At 46.3% G+C, this 16,713-nt stretch overlaps 1 protein-coding gene and 1 long non-coding RNA gene across 5 annotated transcripts in view; one reads left to right on the top strand and one right to left on the bottom strand.

Moving 5' to 3' along the window:
- TTLL11 (tubulin tyrosine ligase like 11) overlaps positions 1–16,713 on the bottom strand; it is a 257,240-nt gene that overhangs the window by 150,540 nt on the left and 89,987 nt on the right. For all 4 annotated transcript variants that reach the window (XM_082402239.1, XM_082402238.1, XM_082402241.1 and 1 more), the window contains one exon: positions 1,352–1,927. In XM_082402239.1, coding sequence (XP_082258365.1) covers positions 1,352–1,927 — 576 coding nt within the window. The remainder of the gene's footprint in view (positions 1–1,351; positions 1,928–16,713) is intronic.
- Positions 1,946–3,771, top strand: LOC309633451. Its single transcript, XR_014247534.1, has 2 exons — positions 1,946–3,240; positions 3,432–3,771. It is a non-coding gene; the product is annotated as an uncharacterized lncRNA (long non-coding RNA).

Here is a 16,713-nt window from a genome sequence, read left to right on the forward strand (position 1 = left end):
GTGCTCATGGGGGGTCTCCTGGCCTCTTCTCACCCTGTGGCCGCTCAGGGCTCAGTGACCATCTGAACGCTGATGTTCCCAATCTCTCTCCTGCCCAGATCTCTCTCTCCCGAACTCCAGGCCCAGATGCCCAATGTCCACCCAACCTCCCCACCTGGATGTCACGCAGGTCCTTCAAAGGCATGTTCAAATCCAACTCCTGACCCCCATGCCACTACAAGCTGGTCCCCCGCCGGTGGCTTCTCTCCATCCACCCAAGCGCCTAAGCCTGGGAGTTGGTCTGGGTTCTCCCCCCTCCCCCCCTGCCACCATCTCTCCACTGTCCCCCAGCCCCAGCCAATCACCAAGTCTGGCCATTCTACCTCTTCAATGGCTCTCAAATCTATTCTCTCCAACTCCACCAAGCCCTTCCCAATCCAAGCCAGCATCCTCTCTTGCTCGTAGGAAAGCAGTCGGCTCACCAGTTCCCCCCTCCACCCCGCTCCCAGTCTCCCCACAATCCACTCTCCACCTTTCGGCCAGTTTGTTCTTTGCAACACACAAACCTGAGTGCATCGGTGCCGGGCTAGCACCCTCCTGCGGCCCCTACTGCTTTCCACGACAGACCTCCTACCTATCTCTCCCACCTTATCTTCCTCATCTCCCTCCATATCTCTGCCTCAAACCCCACCCTCCAGCCATACTCACCTCTAGGGCTGCAAACATCTCTCCCCTAGGACGCTTCGTCTCCCCAGCCCTAGCCAGCCTCGCCTGCTCCATCTAACTCTTACCCCAGGTTCTTCACTGCTGCTGCTTCTGGGAAGTCTTCCCAGCCACCCTCATTCCCGCTCAGAAAATGTTAGACGGTCCCCCAGTCTCACAGCGCCCGGGACATTTCCTACTCTATTCTAGCACTTGTGACACTTTATACTAATTACTTTTTAACTTATTTGTCTCCCACAATAGCAGACTCTCTGCATCAGCCAGCAGGGACCTGAGTTACTGCCTTGAACGGTGCCTGGCCCCTACTAAGCAGGTGGTAAAAATTGCTAGAAGAAAGAATGAACAAATGAACGGGAGGCACTGCGTTTTCCATACACCTCGTTTGACTCTTACAAGCATCCTTTAAGGGAGGTAACTCTTGGTCCCATTTTACAGGTAGGAAAATGGAAGTAACTTGCTCCAAATTACACAGCCAGCAAATAGAAAGCAGGAAGTTGGGCCCTGGTTTCACACCAAAGCCCATGGCAGCAACAATCCCTCCATCCCTCTGGCCATCCCACCCCCATCCCTCATCCCACACGAGGCTAGGGAGCCCTCCAAAGGCCCCCACCAAGGTCAAGAATTCAGGCTGGGAACTGGCGATGGTTACCTGGAAGCACGTGGGCCCCGGCCTCCCTGCGGGGATATCCGACTGGTAGAACACTCTGAGCTCTGGAGTCAGGGCAATGACAGTCTTAATCACCAAGGAGATGATATCAGACCAGACCTTCTTGATGTCAACACCCTTGGAAGACAACCTACAAAGAATGCTAGAGAAAGTCCTTTTGCTGCCTGTGCTAGTACTGTCCGAATGGACAAAGTTACCACTATGGATGTTCAGTGAATAGTTGGTCAAATGCATAAAGATGTGGTGCAGGTTTCTGGGGTGCGGCTCCTGATACGGCTCTGTACAAAACCGCGAGAGTCCGTCTTTGGCTACATAAATCTCTAAGGGCTCTAAGGACTTTAGTAGGACATACAGACGGATATCAAACTTGAGCTTGTCGATAAGGAGAGGTTTGCAGATGTACTCCTGGACCACCGCCGGCCTGCTCTGGAGGGTCCCTGCCAGGCGGATGTCACTGGGGTCTTTAATGAGGTAGATTCCGTCACCCTGACAACCACTATCAGGTTTCACAATAAAAGTGGGCTTCCAGGAGGGGTCCCCATCTTTCACCATTCGAACCTGGGGGGGAGAAAAAGGATGGTTAGCACTGTATTCTTGTCCTCTCCGGTCCCTCGAGACACAGCAGGACCTCGTCAAATGTTTGGTGAATGAGCGAGAAAAACAGGCCCCACCTATGTGAGGACTCACTCAGCACCTACCGGGGAGGTAAAAACTGTACAAGGCACTGAGACAGTGACCTAAAAACTGCCCCCGATCTTGTCCCCCACAGTCCAGCGGATTTTCAGTCACAGGACCTGGGTTTGAGTGCCAGGTCTTTGCCAGTTATTAGCTCTAACCCCGAGCGAGTGATTTAACTGATGACGGTATAGAGATGGTGATGATGAGAGTCTAGCACTATCTATGATGCCTACCGTGTGTGGCGACTACATGAGGCACTTTACATAAGTCATTTCATCTAACCCTCACAGAACACACGGTTGTTCCCTTTTCACGGTACAGGAAACCGAGACGGTACCGTACCTGTGAAGAACAAAGGCCTGGGAGTCAGACTGTCTGGGCTCATATCCTGGCCCTGCTACTTACTGTGTGACCTTGGGCAAGTGACTTATCTGTGCCTTCCTCATCTGTAAAATAGGAGAAAGACTGTTCTGAGGATTAAATGAGATAATAAATGCAAAGGGCGAAGCCCACAGAACCTGACACATGAAAGGCAGCCATAAAGCCTGGCTAGTGCTGTTTTTTAAAGATGAAGTAACTTGCCGGTAGACTGAGGGGCAGGACTTGGATTGGAATCTAGATCGAGGGCTCTGAAGTGCTTGCACCCTCCTCTGTACTTCCATGTCTCAGTTTCCTCGTTTTAAAAATGGGGGTATAAAAACCTTTCCTCCCTGGGTCACTGTAAAGAGGAAATCAACTGAAATGTGCACAGGGCAGAACACAGCACTACACAGATGGGCTGCACGGGAGCTGTTAGCTTACCATCTATATCTCTCATTAAGTTCATCATGACTCAGCCAATCCCTTAATCTCTTGAGATCTCTTGAAACTGGATTCTGTCATCCTCAGATTTGCTCTCCTCCTAGCTCCAGGTCAGCAGGACACCCACGTAATTATCCTGGGCACTTGACCAGTGCAGTTAGTCTGGATCTGCGGGTCTACATCACTCACACACACCCAGTTGCCCCGGACGCTTGTCCTGGGGGACAAGCTGGGGGAAATTTAAAGGTGAATTGGAAAGAGGGAGCGGCTCTCTCTGCAGCTTCTGGTATGAAAGAGCCCCTGAACAAGCTTTCCTTCCTTTCTGAACCCTAACTCAGAGCGGTGCCGGCTTGCCTCAGAGCTGGACTCGACCGGATACGCACCTTTGCTGCGTATGCCCAACCCAGGACAACTGTGTTCTGGGTTTTACTTATCTCTCTGACCAGCCTATATTTCTAAGTGAAGCTTTTGCCAATTCCTTTGGCACTATCAGTTACTCTGGGCTTGTAAAAGATCTTTAACAATGGAGAAACACTTAAAGCTTTAATAATGGTCCACACCAATTGTTTCCCCTTGTCAGCAGGATTTGAGAATGGAACTTCACAGGAGATCAATGCCAGCCTCCCAGGGCCCTCCACGGAGCCTTCTTTGCGACAATGACCTTGATGCTTATGTAGTTATTTAATATTCATCCGAAGCATTCATACATTTGGCCCTTTACAGTAAATATAAACGTACTGGAGAGATGGCACTTATGGATCAGGAAGTGAAAAATGTCAAGTTTGCACTAATGGGTAATTTTTCCCTCTGGAAAGCTTTTGCTATGCTGAAGATACTAACAGTTCAATATATTATTGGCTGCAATATTTTCTCCTTTGAATTCAGTGCATATGCCTTAAATAAATTAAACTACATGGTCAATAGTCTCTGTCATTCGTTGCATTACTGAATATTTTTTCTGCTCTTTGCCGGAGTAGAACCATACAAATCAAGGTTATTAATACTAATAGAATCATTGAATTTTTAGAAGTGGAAGGATCCTCAGAGATCAATGGCATCTAATCCTCTCATAATTCAAACAGGGAAGCTGAGGCTCAGAGAGGTGATGTAACTTGCCTTGGGTTCCCTAACTGGCTAGTGGGATGGTTAGGATGAGAACTGAAGTCTTTTGACCTCACGGCAGGTCCTCTGCGCCATCTTTACCTCTGCTAAGGTAAAATTAAAGGCTTCTTTTCCCTGAATACTATAGGAAAGATTCTCTTAATATAGCAGACAATATCTGAGCTCTGGCCTCACTCTGAACAGTTTGGCCCCGGAGCATGGCCTTCTTGGAACTGTAAATGTAGATCCTGAGTTTGCCAGGCCTGCCTCAATTCCAAATCTTCTGTCTGGGTTCCTGGCTTGGTCTACTACAGGCACCATTTATGGGAAAGCTTCATAGCTGTTCTGCATGTGGTTCCCAAAGCCACCAGACCCTTCAGCAACTTCTATTTTCCAAAGAGAAAAAAAAAATTCCAGAATTCACATTCACTTTCCTCTGAGGTTTTACTCAAGGGTGACCCCTCCTCATGGGCCAGAATCTAAAGATAGTCTATATAACTAGGCCCCAGCCCCAGAAATTCTGATTTTCTAGATCTGGGATGAGACCTGGGCATGTGTATTTGGGAAAAAGCATGACAGGTAATTCTGATGTTCACTCCGTTTGAGAATCGCTGGACTAACGTGAATTAAATAAAAATACAATCTGGGCCCAACACATTGAATGAAGTTTTACGCATTAACGTTAGCCTGAATGTGAGGAAGACTTGCAGTTGGGTTACAGCTGATGGTATCGCCAGTTTCACCCAAACATACTCTTGTGAAATGAGATGATGTGAAATTCATCATCTTATAACTGTATGCACGGATAGCTGAGAGAGATGCAAAGAGGATGCAGGGACCTGATTGCCAGGCACTCATCGGCCCTGTTGAAAATTTTTATGTCTTTTACTGCCCCCTAGTGGATATTTAAGAAATGTGACTGGGAAAGACCCCCATTCAAAATTCGACTCTTCTTAGCAGTAAGATACTCTATTAAGATGTTAAAATGTGATATTTGTCTTTCTCTGTCTGACTTATATGTGGAATCTAAAGAAAAGCTACAAATGAACTTATCTACAAAATAGAAATAGAGTTACAGATGTAGAAAACAAACTTCTGGTTACCAGGGGGTAAGGGGGCGGGGAGGGATAAATTGGGAGATTGGGATTGACATATATATACTACTATATATAAAATAGATAACTAATAAGGATCTACTGTATAGCACAGGGAACTCTACTCAATACTCTGTAATGACCTATATGGGGAAAGAATCTAAAAAAAGAGTTGAGATATAGATAGATAGATAGATGTATATAACTGATTCACTTTGCTGTACACCTGAAACTAACACAATATTGTAAATCAGCTATACTCCAACAAAAATGTTTTTAAAAGAAGATGTTAAAATAGTCTTAAGGAAGCACCACCACAAGAAGTTCCCTCTGTATTACTGTTAAGATAAGCTCACACTCTGAATGAACTCATCTCCAAAATGCCATGGTTGGCCAAGGTCACACTCAGTTATTATGCTGTCTGTCCCTTAAATATATTTCAAGTGTTCTCCCTAATACACAGATTGGCCTACCTGTTAAAATTCTCTCTCAGTCTGTATAAAACTTTTAAAATCATGGGCAACATGAGCATAAAATCCTGTAAGTATATACCACATAAAATGAGCAACTTTTACATTCTTCACTGTGTGTTTTTTTGTATTTTCCAAACACCATTAGGAAAAAAATACAAGTGGCAACAGTAGGTAGCAGCAAGTATCTCTAATTATATTTTCATAAGGAATAGCTTTTGGCGAACAAATATTTGAACGCCCATGTTCACTGCAGCATTACTGACAACAGCCAAAAGGTGGGAGAAACCCAAATGTCAATTGACAGATGAATGGATAAACAAAATGTGGTACATACATACAATTGAGTATTATTCAGCTATAAACAGGAAGGAAATTCTGACATACGCTACAATGAAACTTGAAGACACTACACTAAGTGAAAGAAGCCATCACACAAAAGGACAAATACTATATGGTTCCACTTGTATGGGTACCTACAGTGGTCAAATTCATAGAGACAGAAAGTGGAATGGTGGTTACCAAAGGCTGGGAGTAGGGAGGAATGGGAAGTGAGTGTGTGATGGGTAGAGCTTCAGTCTGGGAAGACGGAAAAAGTTCCGGAGACGGATGATGGTTATGGTTGTACAACAATATGAATATACTTAATACTACTGTACACTTAAAAATGGTAAAGATGGTAAATTTTACATTATGCATATTTTACCACTTTAAGTTGTTTAAAATTTTAATTAAAAAAAGAAAAGAAATAGCTTTTGGTGAGTTAGAAAGAATACTGAAGTGAAAACCGGAAAATCTGGATTCTAGTCCCAATTTAGTTAGGTAATTTCTGACTGTGAGAAAGTCACCTAACCTCCTGGGCTTTGTTGTACTCACCTCTACAATAAAGGGGGGCACACTGAGGTCCCTGGCTTCTGCCAACTAACAGGTTCTGAACAATCATTTATCTTGACATCACCACAGTGGAAGGCTGTGTTACAAACACGCAAGTGACATTAATCAGCAGAGGGTTGATTCTGGGCTGCTGTGACCAGCGCATTGGGATGATCTACAAGAGCAGGAGCTCTGGATGGGAGATTTATGAGGCACTTGAGGAAGTCAGCTGGGCATCTGGGAGAAGCAAGCTAAAATATTTCAGGAGAGAAATTCAGCCACTGAATACCAAGCCACAAAACATTATTAGCAGCGAGGGGCAGGTAAGAGGACAACTGCTGAAGAAATACCATGTCTGCAACACCAGGGAAGTCAAAGCCAGTGAGAGCAGTCCTCTGTCACGCGGGTGGATCTGCATCCAATCTTAGCAACTGAGACCCCTGGTGTCACGGACACAGGGAGCAGATCTTCGGCAAAAACAAGCCTCTGGTAGACAAGCAGATGTCACAGAGTACATGCTGGACAGGGGGCAGGGAGCAGCCCCTTCCAGCCTCAGCCAAGGCAGCCTCGCACCTGGTGGAGGCAAATTCCTACTCCCAGTGTGCCAGGCGATTTCTGAGGCAGGCGAGGAGGAGGCGCTCTACAGTCAGGTTTCCGAGGGCCAGGCAGGAAGGGGCAGGGTGGGAGATAGACAGGTGAGGCGGGGAGGAAGAACAGGTAACATGCTGCCGGGGTGGGGTTTTGCAAAGGCAGGAGAGAGCCACATACGTTCTGATGGCTGGAGAACAGCCAGCGAGTGGAGTGGGAAGCGCCCTGGAAATCCCACTCGGGAGATTCACAGGGGCCAGATCACCACAGCAAAAACAACAACATTAGCACACACCAACGGGGACTTCTTATGGGTCAGGTGCTGTTCGAAGTATTATCTCATTTAACCCTCTACAACTCTATTTTACAGATAAGGAAACAGAGGCCCAGAGAGGTTAAGTAACTTGCCAAAGGTCACACAGCCTAAAGGACGTGGAACCGGGTTTTGAATGCAGGCAGTCAGTTTCCTGAGCCCATGTCTAGAATGAATGCGGGATGTGTGTGAAGTAGGGCAATGGAAGAAGATCAAGCTTGGAGAGGAGGCAGGGCCTGATAGGAAGGGTCTTGAATATCATTTTAGGGGCGTTTGGACAATGTCCCGAAGTGATGGTGAGCCCCTGAAGGGTTCTGAGAACTTAATTACACAATTTGATGTGTTCCGGAGAAACATCCCTCCGGCTGGACTGGAGTGGGTACACGTGGTGGGCAGAGAGGACGAGCCTGAATGGACGCCGGCAGGGGGTTAGGAGGAACGAGAGAGGTCTGGCATGGTCAGGCCCCCGGATGATGGAGGAAGCCTCCGTAATGGGCCAGGTTACACAGGGAAAGTACGGAGAGGGAGAGATGAACCTGGGAACGCAAGGCGGGAACGGGCAGAAAAGATTCCCAGACACCTTGTGTGTGTACTTGATCTGTAGGCAACTAGTGGATTTTCAACCACTGGGTGACATGGCACCCATATCACTCTGGCGTCCGTGAGGAGGATGGTTTGGCAGGGAGGAGACTAGTTGCAGGAAGATACAGGGCCATCCGAGCCCGAGGGCCTGAGCTGGGCAGTGGCGCCAGGGCTGGGATGCGGAAATGGTACAGAGGTGGATTCGGGGGCAGCTGGTGGCTGGATGGAGGTGAAGGGGAAAGAGAGGGTTGTCAGCAGGGTGGGGGGATGGTACCATTTACAGATTTAGGGGACACAGGAAGAGGAGCGGGTCTGGGGTTGGGGGGAGGGGGAGATAAGCAGCTCAGCTCATTGACTACTAACTGAGCACCTGTAGCCACAAAGCCAGTTTAGGATTTTACACCACCTCCTCCCTGAAGCCGCTCACTGTTCATCGGAACAAGACTGTGCGGCCGAATCTCTCATGTAGATGGTTCATGTTGATACGGCGACTCTCCCCATATTAGCAAAAGTAACAACTCCTGTCTGGCAGGCCTCAGACTCAGAGATTGAACTCAGACATGGAATATGGTGAACTGAAGGAAGAGTATCCAAAGAAACCCCTCAGGCCAGTGGCTAGTAGGGGGAGCTACGGGCCCCATGGGAGTAACTATCACTGCACCTGTCAAACACTCCCCACTCCCTGGCTTTCCAAGAGGTCCAATTAAGAAAACCTAAATGGTAAAACAAAACAAACAACAACAACCAGAAAAGCCTGTTTGTTTTACTACTGATGAGCGTCCTGGATTTACTTGAACAGTTTAAAAGAAATAACGTTAATTATGCCCCAGGAGGTACAGCTGATCACTCAAGTGCAACTCCTCAGCGGCGTGGCTTAAAAGGCCTTCCTTCCTTGGCTGGCCGCAGCTCAGGTGCATCTCAGCAGCCTCATTTTCTGCCCCTTCCGCCCCTCCCACCCACCCCTCTGCACGCCTCTAAGCCTTGCCTCCCCCTGCCTCCCTCCCCCTTCTTCGCCTGCAGGGCTCTGACTCAGCACCGAAGGCCCAGCTCAAAGATTCCCGCTGAGAATCCTTTTCTAGCCCATAACCCTCCAGAATGGCCCGTCGGGTCTGTCCTCTGTGCTCCCGTGGCTGTGACATCTTAACCCATCCATGGCAAACGTCCCCATCACGCTGTAATGTGACTGTGTGTGTGTCTTTAGGTCTATAGCTATGGTGTATTATAGTTGCATCTTTAAGTATATTGTGGGAGCTAAGAACACGGACTCTGCCTGCAGTGCTCTGAAGCCCAGCGCTGCTGCCCCTTACTAGCTGTGGAACCCTCGACAGTTTTCTGACCTCTCTGTGCCTCGGTTTGCTCAGCTGGAAAATGGGAGTAAGAGCAGTGCCTCTGCCGTGGGGTTGTTGTGAGGATTACACGAGTTAAAGAATGAGACTTGCCAGGGCTAACATATGGTGGGCTATTATTATTATTGTTATTTTCTCTCTCCCATTTGACTATGAGCTCCTTGACGATAAAGACCAAGCCTTATGTTACTCACTATTCCCAGAAAAGCGGGTGCTCAATAAACATTTTCTGAAATGAAATTATTAAGAAGCTTGATTACTATGGCATTTATGAACCCCAGGGACATTAGTTAGTACATACCTAACTAATGATTGCCAGATAAACGAACTTCCCCTGTAGAAACAAAATTATTTTAATGAGAAAGAGGAAAGGGAAAAATGACCATTTGTAGAACCCATGTTCTGTGTTCTGTGCTTTACAGCCATGAGCTACCGAATCTTCACAACAACCCTGCAAGGAAATAGAGGCTCAGAGAGGTGGAGTCCCAGGGCTGACGTTACACAGCTAACAAGCATAAAGTTATCATTTGAAACCAAGTTGGTCAGAGTCTAAAGTCTGAGATCTTTCCGTGACAACCATGTTCTTTGGGAAAACTCCAAGTAGTTGAACTTCTGTTTAATAGGTAGAATGAGGAAAGAGAGAGTTGTGGGAAAGCAAAGTGACAGCCCAGCTGACGGGGCTCAACTCGCCTTTGCTGGGGCCCCCAGGGTTAGAAGAGGGCTTCTCTACAGCCCCAGAGCTGCCTTGTGCCTTCACACCCAGCCTGCATGCCAGGAACCATCACACACACACACACACACTTTACAAACAAACTGGAGACTTGCCCAGGGCCACACTGCTAGTGGCAGAGGCATTCCTAAAACATAAAATCTCCAGATTTCCAACCCAAAGTTCTTTCTACACTAACGGATTCGGCATCTGAAGAGGTCTTTCAAAGAGTCCTTGGGAGTAAGTCCTCTCTCGAAGTAACATCACATTTGTTTGGTGTTATAATAAATTTCACTGCTTTCCAGAGAAATCACCTTACTTAATCCTCGAATCTCCATTCTGGGGCGAATGAGGCAACTGAGGCCCAGAGTGTAAAGTCAGAAGCCTGCAGTCACCCAGCTAGAAGGCAGAACCGAAGCAGCAGCCCTGGGCTCACCTGTCCTTTCTTTTGAAGATGGTCTCCGATTTACCTGGAAGGCAGACACGGCATCACTGGGCTGCTAGCGAGGCCGGCGCTTCTGATGATGGGAGAGGAGCCTCTCCACCAGCTTTGCCCCAAACCCAGCCTGTTGTCAACGTAAAGTAATAGATCCCACTTTTAGTGAACAGCAACTTTATGTGGGCCATAATCTATCCATCATTAGTGAGCAATCAGAAAGCCACTCTGGATAGAACACACCTTGGACTATAAAACCTGCTTAATAGGAAGGAACCCGTCATTTCATGAAACTGCCCATTTTCCTCTCAGGTCTGCCCTCAACACCGACCCCTTATTGCTGGAGCTGAGTGAGGAGAGTGGGAACACGAGGACAGCCGGCTCACTGTCTGGCCTCCCCCACCCGCTCCCCAACTCCCTCTCACCCCCCAACACGTGGGCTCTAACCAGGCCGGCTGAGGACGAGCCTGAAGCTGCAGCCTACGGGCCTTGGGGATCCCTGAGCACACGGGGGCCCCCAGGCTGCAGCTGCCCTTCACTTCCACCAGGTCCCTGTGCTTGAGTGTCTGTGGGGAGCACAGAGCCGGGGCAAGGGGGTCCCATCTCCTAGATACCGCCTAGCTGGACGACCCTGGCCAAGCTACTTAACCTGTCTGCATTCAGTGTCCTTACCTGTAAAACTGGAAGAATAGGGCCTGCTTCCTATGGATACTGTGAGGATTCAATAATGTCTTCCATTTGTACTTAACACAGGATCAGTTTTTACTATTTCATTTTACTTCATTTTTATTATTCTGCCTCGGTTCCCTGATCATCCCCCAGATTCCCTCAGTAGAGGCTCACCCCCGACCTACTTGGCTGGAGTCTGAACGCCTGCCTGTGCTGTCCACAGCGCTGCCTTGGTGACCGGGCCTGTCTCTGACCCTCAGCTGTCGGCTGGTGCCCTTGGATGGCAGCCTCACATTTCCGTGCTCCTGTGTGGGTCACCCCAGCAGAGTCCCTGGCCTCACCAGCTTCACACCCCGCTTCCTCTCTTCCCCACAGTTTCCTACTGAGATTCCAGAGGGCATCCCAGCTGATCCCACCTGGAACACACAACACTCGATTGCTGAGTAAGCCCCCTTCCAGCTAAACACATTTCTCCAATACTGAGGGTTTCCTGCTAATGAACGGGCTAAATACACACACCTGCAAATACATACAACCACGTTATAATCAAAAGCGCCTCCGACCACCAGCCCCAGCTTTATCCTCCTTCCCAACACCGCAGTCGTTAATGTCTGTCCCTTACATTCTTGCCACACTTTACACTGAACTTTAAAAAAATACAAGAAGATCAATGTCATATTTTGCAACACTCAGACCAGGTGTCCTCCCTCCCTCCCCCCAGACGTTCTTTAGGCTAAAACACTATCGCTGTTTGCAGTATTGATGAGCGCGAAGGGTCGGCTAGGCATGTCAGGATGTATCCATGAGATCCAGTCCTACAAGATGGGTAATAGCATTTTCACTTTTATACTTTGTAACCAGAGGTTTCCCCCACCCTCCAAGACCCTACAAAAGAGAAGCTGAGTTAACTGCTGAGTCCTCAAGGACAGGGAAGATGACTCCTGCATGTCTAGATTTCCCTGCCCGTCCTCTCCCCACCTAGAAGGGAACCTGGACGGTGTGAGACTCAGCAAACGCTGGTTGGAACCCGACTCACCGTCTCACTTTGTTCAATGTTGTTGTGTTTGGTCCGCAATCACGGGAAACATGACTTCAAATGCTAATCCTGGGTGATTTCATCTGAGCCCAGGACTTCAGTTCCATATGCCCTGGATGCAGCTGACTCCCTGTTTTCTGTCTCTGGCAAACACTTCTCTCTTGGGCTCCAGTCCCATGTAATTAGACATCTCCACAGGCACCACAAATTCCACGTGGCCAGTACTCATCCATTGTCTCTCTCCTCACATCTACTCCTCCTGCGCTCCCTGTATCAGTAGATAGTACCATGTCCCCAGGCCAGAAATCTGGGAGTCACCCTAGTTTCTACCTTCCCCCATATCACCCATCCGAACCCAGTCCCCCAATTCTGACATTTCTTTACACATTGTACCGACCTCAACTCCTCTCGTGTTCCTCAACTATTAATATTGGAAGAGCTTCCTAAGTCACCTGAAGCCCTGCAATCCAGGCTCTGTGCTGGGTGGTCCCATGTATGCTTTTCAATCCCTACAAGCAACCCTATGAGGTAGGCATTAAAGGGTGAGTCAGATGAAATTGCTATTTTTGTAGGTCAGAAACAGCCATAGGGATATCAGCAATTTCATATGGTCCAACCTAATACTGTTATCGCCACCCTATCACAGGTGAGGAAACTGGGACTTAAAGGGTAAGTTATTTCCCCAAGGCCAGACAGGTTGTACCGCAGGGGGCCAGAATCTGAACCCAGGTGTGGGTTCAAAACCCCAAAGGCTATACTTTTTCTGCTAAACCATATCATCTCTCAGGGTTCACGTACCAGTTCTACGAGGAAAGCTCACCACTTAACATTTTAAAATGTAATTAATAATAATATAGAGTAACTACCATTTATGTGCACCTACTATATGCCTTACATTCATTACTTTACTTAATCCCCACAGCTATGCTCTGAGAAATCTACTGATATTGATTTTTCTTTCTTATTTTTTTTTTATTTTAAAAGATGTTTTTACTATGTGTTCTTGGGCAAAGCACCTAAGTTCTCTGCCTCAGTTTCCTCATGGATATGATGGGGATAATATATCTACCTCACAGGGGATATCTTCAGGACTGAAAGAGTTCATGCAGTAGTTCCCACCCTTTTTGGCACCAGGGACCGTTTTCGTGGAAGACAATTTTTCCAAGGACCGGGGTTGGGGGAGGTGGTTTCGGGATGATTCAAGCACATTACATTTATTGTGCACTTTATTTCTATTTTATTACATTGTAATATGTACTGAAATAATTATACAACTCACCATAATACAGAATCAGTGGGAACCCTGAGCTTGTTTTCACTTGCCACTCACTGATAGGTTTTTTTTTTTTAACATCTTTATTGGAGTATAATTGCTTTACAATGGTGTGTTAGTTTCTGCTGTATAACAAAGTGAATCAGCTATACATATACATACATCCCCATATCTCCTGCCTCTTGCGTCTCCCTCCCTATCCCACCCCTCTAGGTGGTCACAAAGCACTGAGCTGATCTCCCTGTGCTATGAGGCTGCTTCCCACTAGCTATCTATTTTACGTTTGGTAGTGTATATATGTCCATGCCACTCTCTCACTTTGTCCCAGCTTACCCTTCTCCCTCCCCGTATCCTCAAGTCCATTCTCTAGTAAGTCTGCATCTTTATTCCCATCTTGCCTCTAGGTTCTTCAGGACCATTTTTTTTTTTTTTTTAGATTCCATATATATGTGTTAGCATACGGTATTTGTTTTTCTCTTTCTGACTTACTTCACTCTGTATGACAGTCTCTAGGTCCATCCACCTCACAACAAATAACTCAGTTTCATTCCTTCTTATGGCTGAGTAATATTCCATTGTATATATGTGCCACATCTTCTTTATCCATTCATCTGTTGATGGACACTTCAGTTGCTTCCATGTCCTGGCTATTGTAAATAGAGCTGCAATGAACATTTTGGTACATGACTCTTTTTGAATTATGGTTTTCTCAGGGTATATGCCCAGTAGTGGGATTGCTGGGTCGTATGGTAGTTATATTTTTAGTTTTTGAAGGAACCTCCATACTGTTCTCCATAGTGGCTGTATCAATTTACATTCCCACCAACAGTGCAGGAGGGTTCCCTTTTCTCCACACCCTCTCCAGCATTTATTGTTTGTAGACTTTTTGATGATGGCCATTCTGACCGGTGTGAGATGATATCTCATTGTAGTTTTGATTTGCATTTCTCTAATGATTAATGATGTTGAGCATTCTTTCATGTGTCTGTTGGCAATCTGTATATCTTCTTTGGAGAAATGTCTATTTAGGTCTTCTGCCCATTTTTGGATTGGGTTGTTTTTTTTTAATGTTGAGCTGCATGAGCTGCTTGTAAATTTTGGAGATTAATCCTTTGTCAGTTGCTTCATTTGCAAATATTTTCTCCCATTCTGAGGGTTGTCTTTTCGTTTTGTTTATGGTTTCCTTTGCTGTGCAAAAGCTTTTAAGTTTCAGTAGGTCCCATTTGTTTATTTTTGTTTTTATTTCCATTTCTCTAGGAGGTGGGTCAAAAAGGATCTTGCTGTGATTTATGTCATAGAGTGTTCTGCCTATGTTTTCCTCTAAGAGTTTGATAGTGTCTGGCCTTACATTTAGGTCTTTAATCCATTTTGAGTTTATTTTTGTGTATGGTGTTAGGGAGTGTTCTAATTTCATTCTTTTACATGTAGCTGTCCAGTTTTCCCAGAAGCACTTATTGAAGAGGCTTTTCTCCACTGTATATTCTTGCCTCCTTTATCAAAAATAAGGTGACCATATGTGTGTGGGTTTGTCTCTGGGCTTTCTATCCTGTTCCATTGATCTATATTTCTGTTTTTGTGCCAGTACCATACTGTCTTGATGACTGTAGCTTTGTAGTATAGTCTGAAGTCAGGGAGCCTGATTCCTCCAGCTCTGTTTTTCTTTCTCAAGATTGCTTTGGCTATTCGGGGTCTTTTGTGTTTCCATACAAATTGTGAAATTTTTTGTTCTAGTTCTGTGAAAAATGTCAGTGGTAGTTTGATAGGGATTGCATTGAATCTGTAGATTGCTTTGGGTAGTAGAGTCATTTTCACAATGTTGATTCTTCCAATCCAAGAACATGGTATATCTCTCCATCTATTTGTATCATCTTTAAACTGATAGGGTTTTGATATGAGTCTGCAAGCAATTGATTTATTATGGTCTCTGTGCAGTCAAACCTCTCTGCTAATGATAATCTGTATTTGCAGCCGCTCCCCAGTGCTAGCATCACCACCTCAGCTCCTCCCTCGCATGTGCAGTTCACAGTAGGGTTCACGCTCCTATGAGAATCTAGTGCTGCCGCTGATCTGACAGGAGGGGGAGCTCAGGCAGTAATGTGAGTGATGGGGAGCGGCTGTTAATACTGATGAAGCTTCGCTTGCTCACCTGCCCACCACTCACCTCCTGCTGTGTGGCCCAGGTCCTAACAAACCACAGACCGGTACCGGTCCTTGGCCTGGGAGTTGGGGACCCTTGAGTTCATGTATGTAAAGGTCTCTTAAAATATGGTGCTGGGCATATATTAAGTGCTACATAAGTGTTCACTCTTATTATCTTTTTTGGGGGGTAGGGACTACCAGGTTTTCAGTTTATTAGCTATCGTTTCTTAGTTAAACATAAGTTATATATTTATAAGCTTTTTAAAAATTAAAATATAATCACATATAACATTATATTAGCTTCAGGTGTACAACATAATGATTTGATATTTGTATATATTGCAAGATGATCACTGCAATAAGTCTAGCTAACATCTTCCACTTTACATAGTTAATTTTTTTTTCCCCCTTGGGATGAGAACTTTTAAGATCAACTCTCTCAGCAAGTTCTAAATATACAATACAGTATTATTAACCGCAGTCACCATGCCGTACATTATATCCCCAAGACTTATTTATTTTATAAGTGGAAGCTTGTACCTTTTGACCACCTTCACCCATTTCGCCCCAAATATTTTTATTTTTTGCTTTATTCTTTAGTATCTTTTGTGTATGTGCATGCTATTGTTTTTAATACTGTTACAAATAAAAGGTTCAGAGAAGTCAGGTGACCTGTGAATCACACAGCTGGAAGTGATGAGTCAAAACGCCAGGAAGGCAGGAAGGGTAAACAGCAAGAGAGGAGGAGACAGGGAAGTCTGAGGTGACTCCGGGGACCGGGGGCACGAACCTGGGCACTCGCTGCCCTAAGTCCCAATGGCACGGACTGTCGCCGGGTCCGCCGGGACAGCACTGCGGTGCTGACGCTGCGGGGTGACCGTTCTGATCTCTGCCACAAGGGCACTGGGTGCAAACCGACATACCAAGAAACCAGTCTCCTCTGAGAATGTGGCCCGGCAGCCAAGTGCCTATCCAGGAAGCCCTGATCATTTACACCAGGAGAGTGAGAACGAGATCTCCCGCAAGCCCCAGGATTTCAACCGCTGGTTTAAACTTCAAGGAGAAGCACGAAGGTGTTGACATGTAAGGAATTACTTTTACACGGCTTTGATCACCATGCAGCTCTGTGGCATTCTAAGTGAGCCTGATGGTTGGAAGGCGAGCTGGGCTGAGTTTCACAAAGGAACTCCCACTGTGCCCTAAAGGCCAGCTCTGTAAGCCACTTTTCCTTAAACA

Source organism: Balaenoptera borealis (assembly GCF_965194805.1).
Source record: "Balaenoptera borealis genome assembly, chromosome: 8".
Taxonomy (NCBI): Eukaryota; Metazoa; Chordata; class Mammalia; order Artiodactyla; family Balaenopteridae; genus Balaenoptera; species Balaenoptera borealis.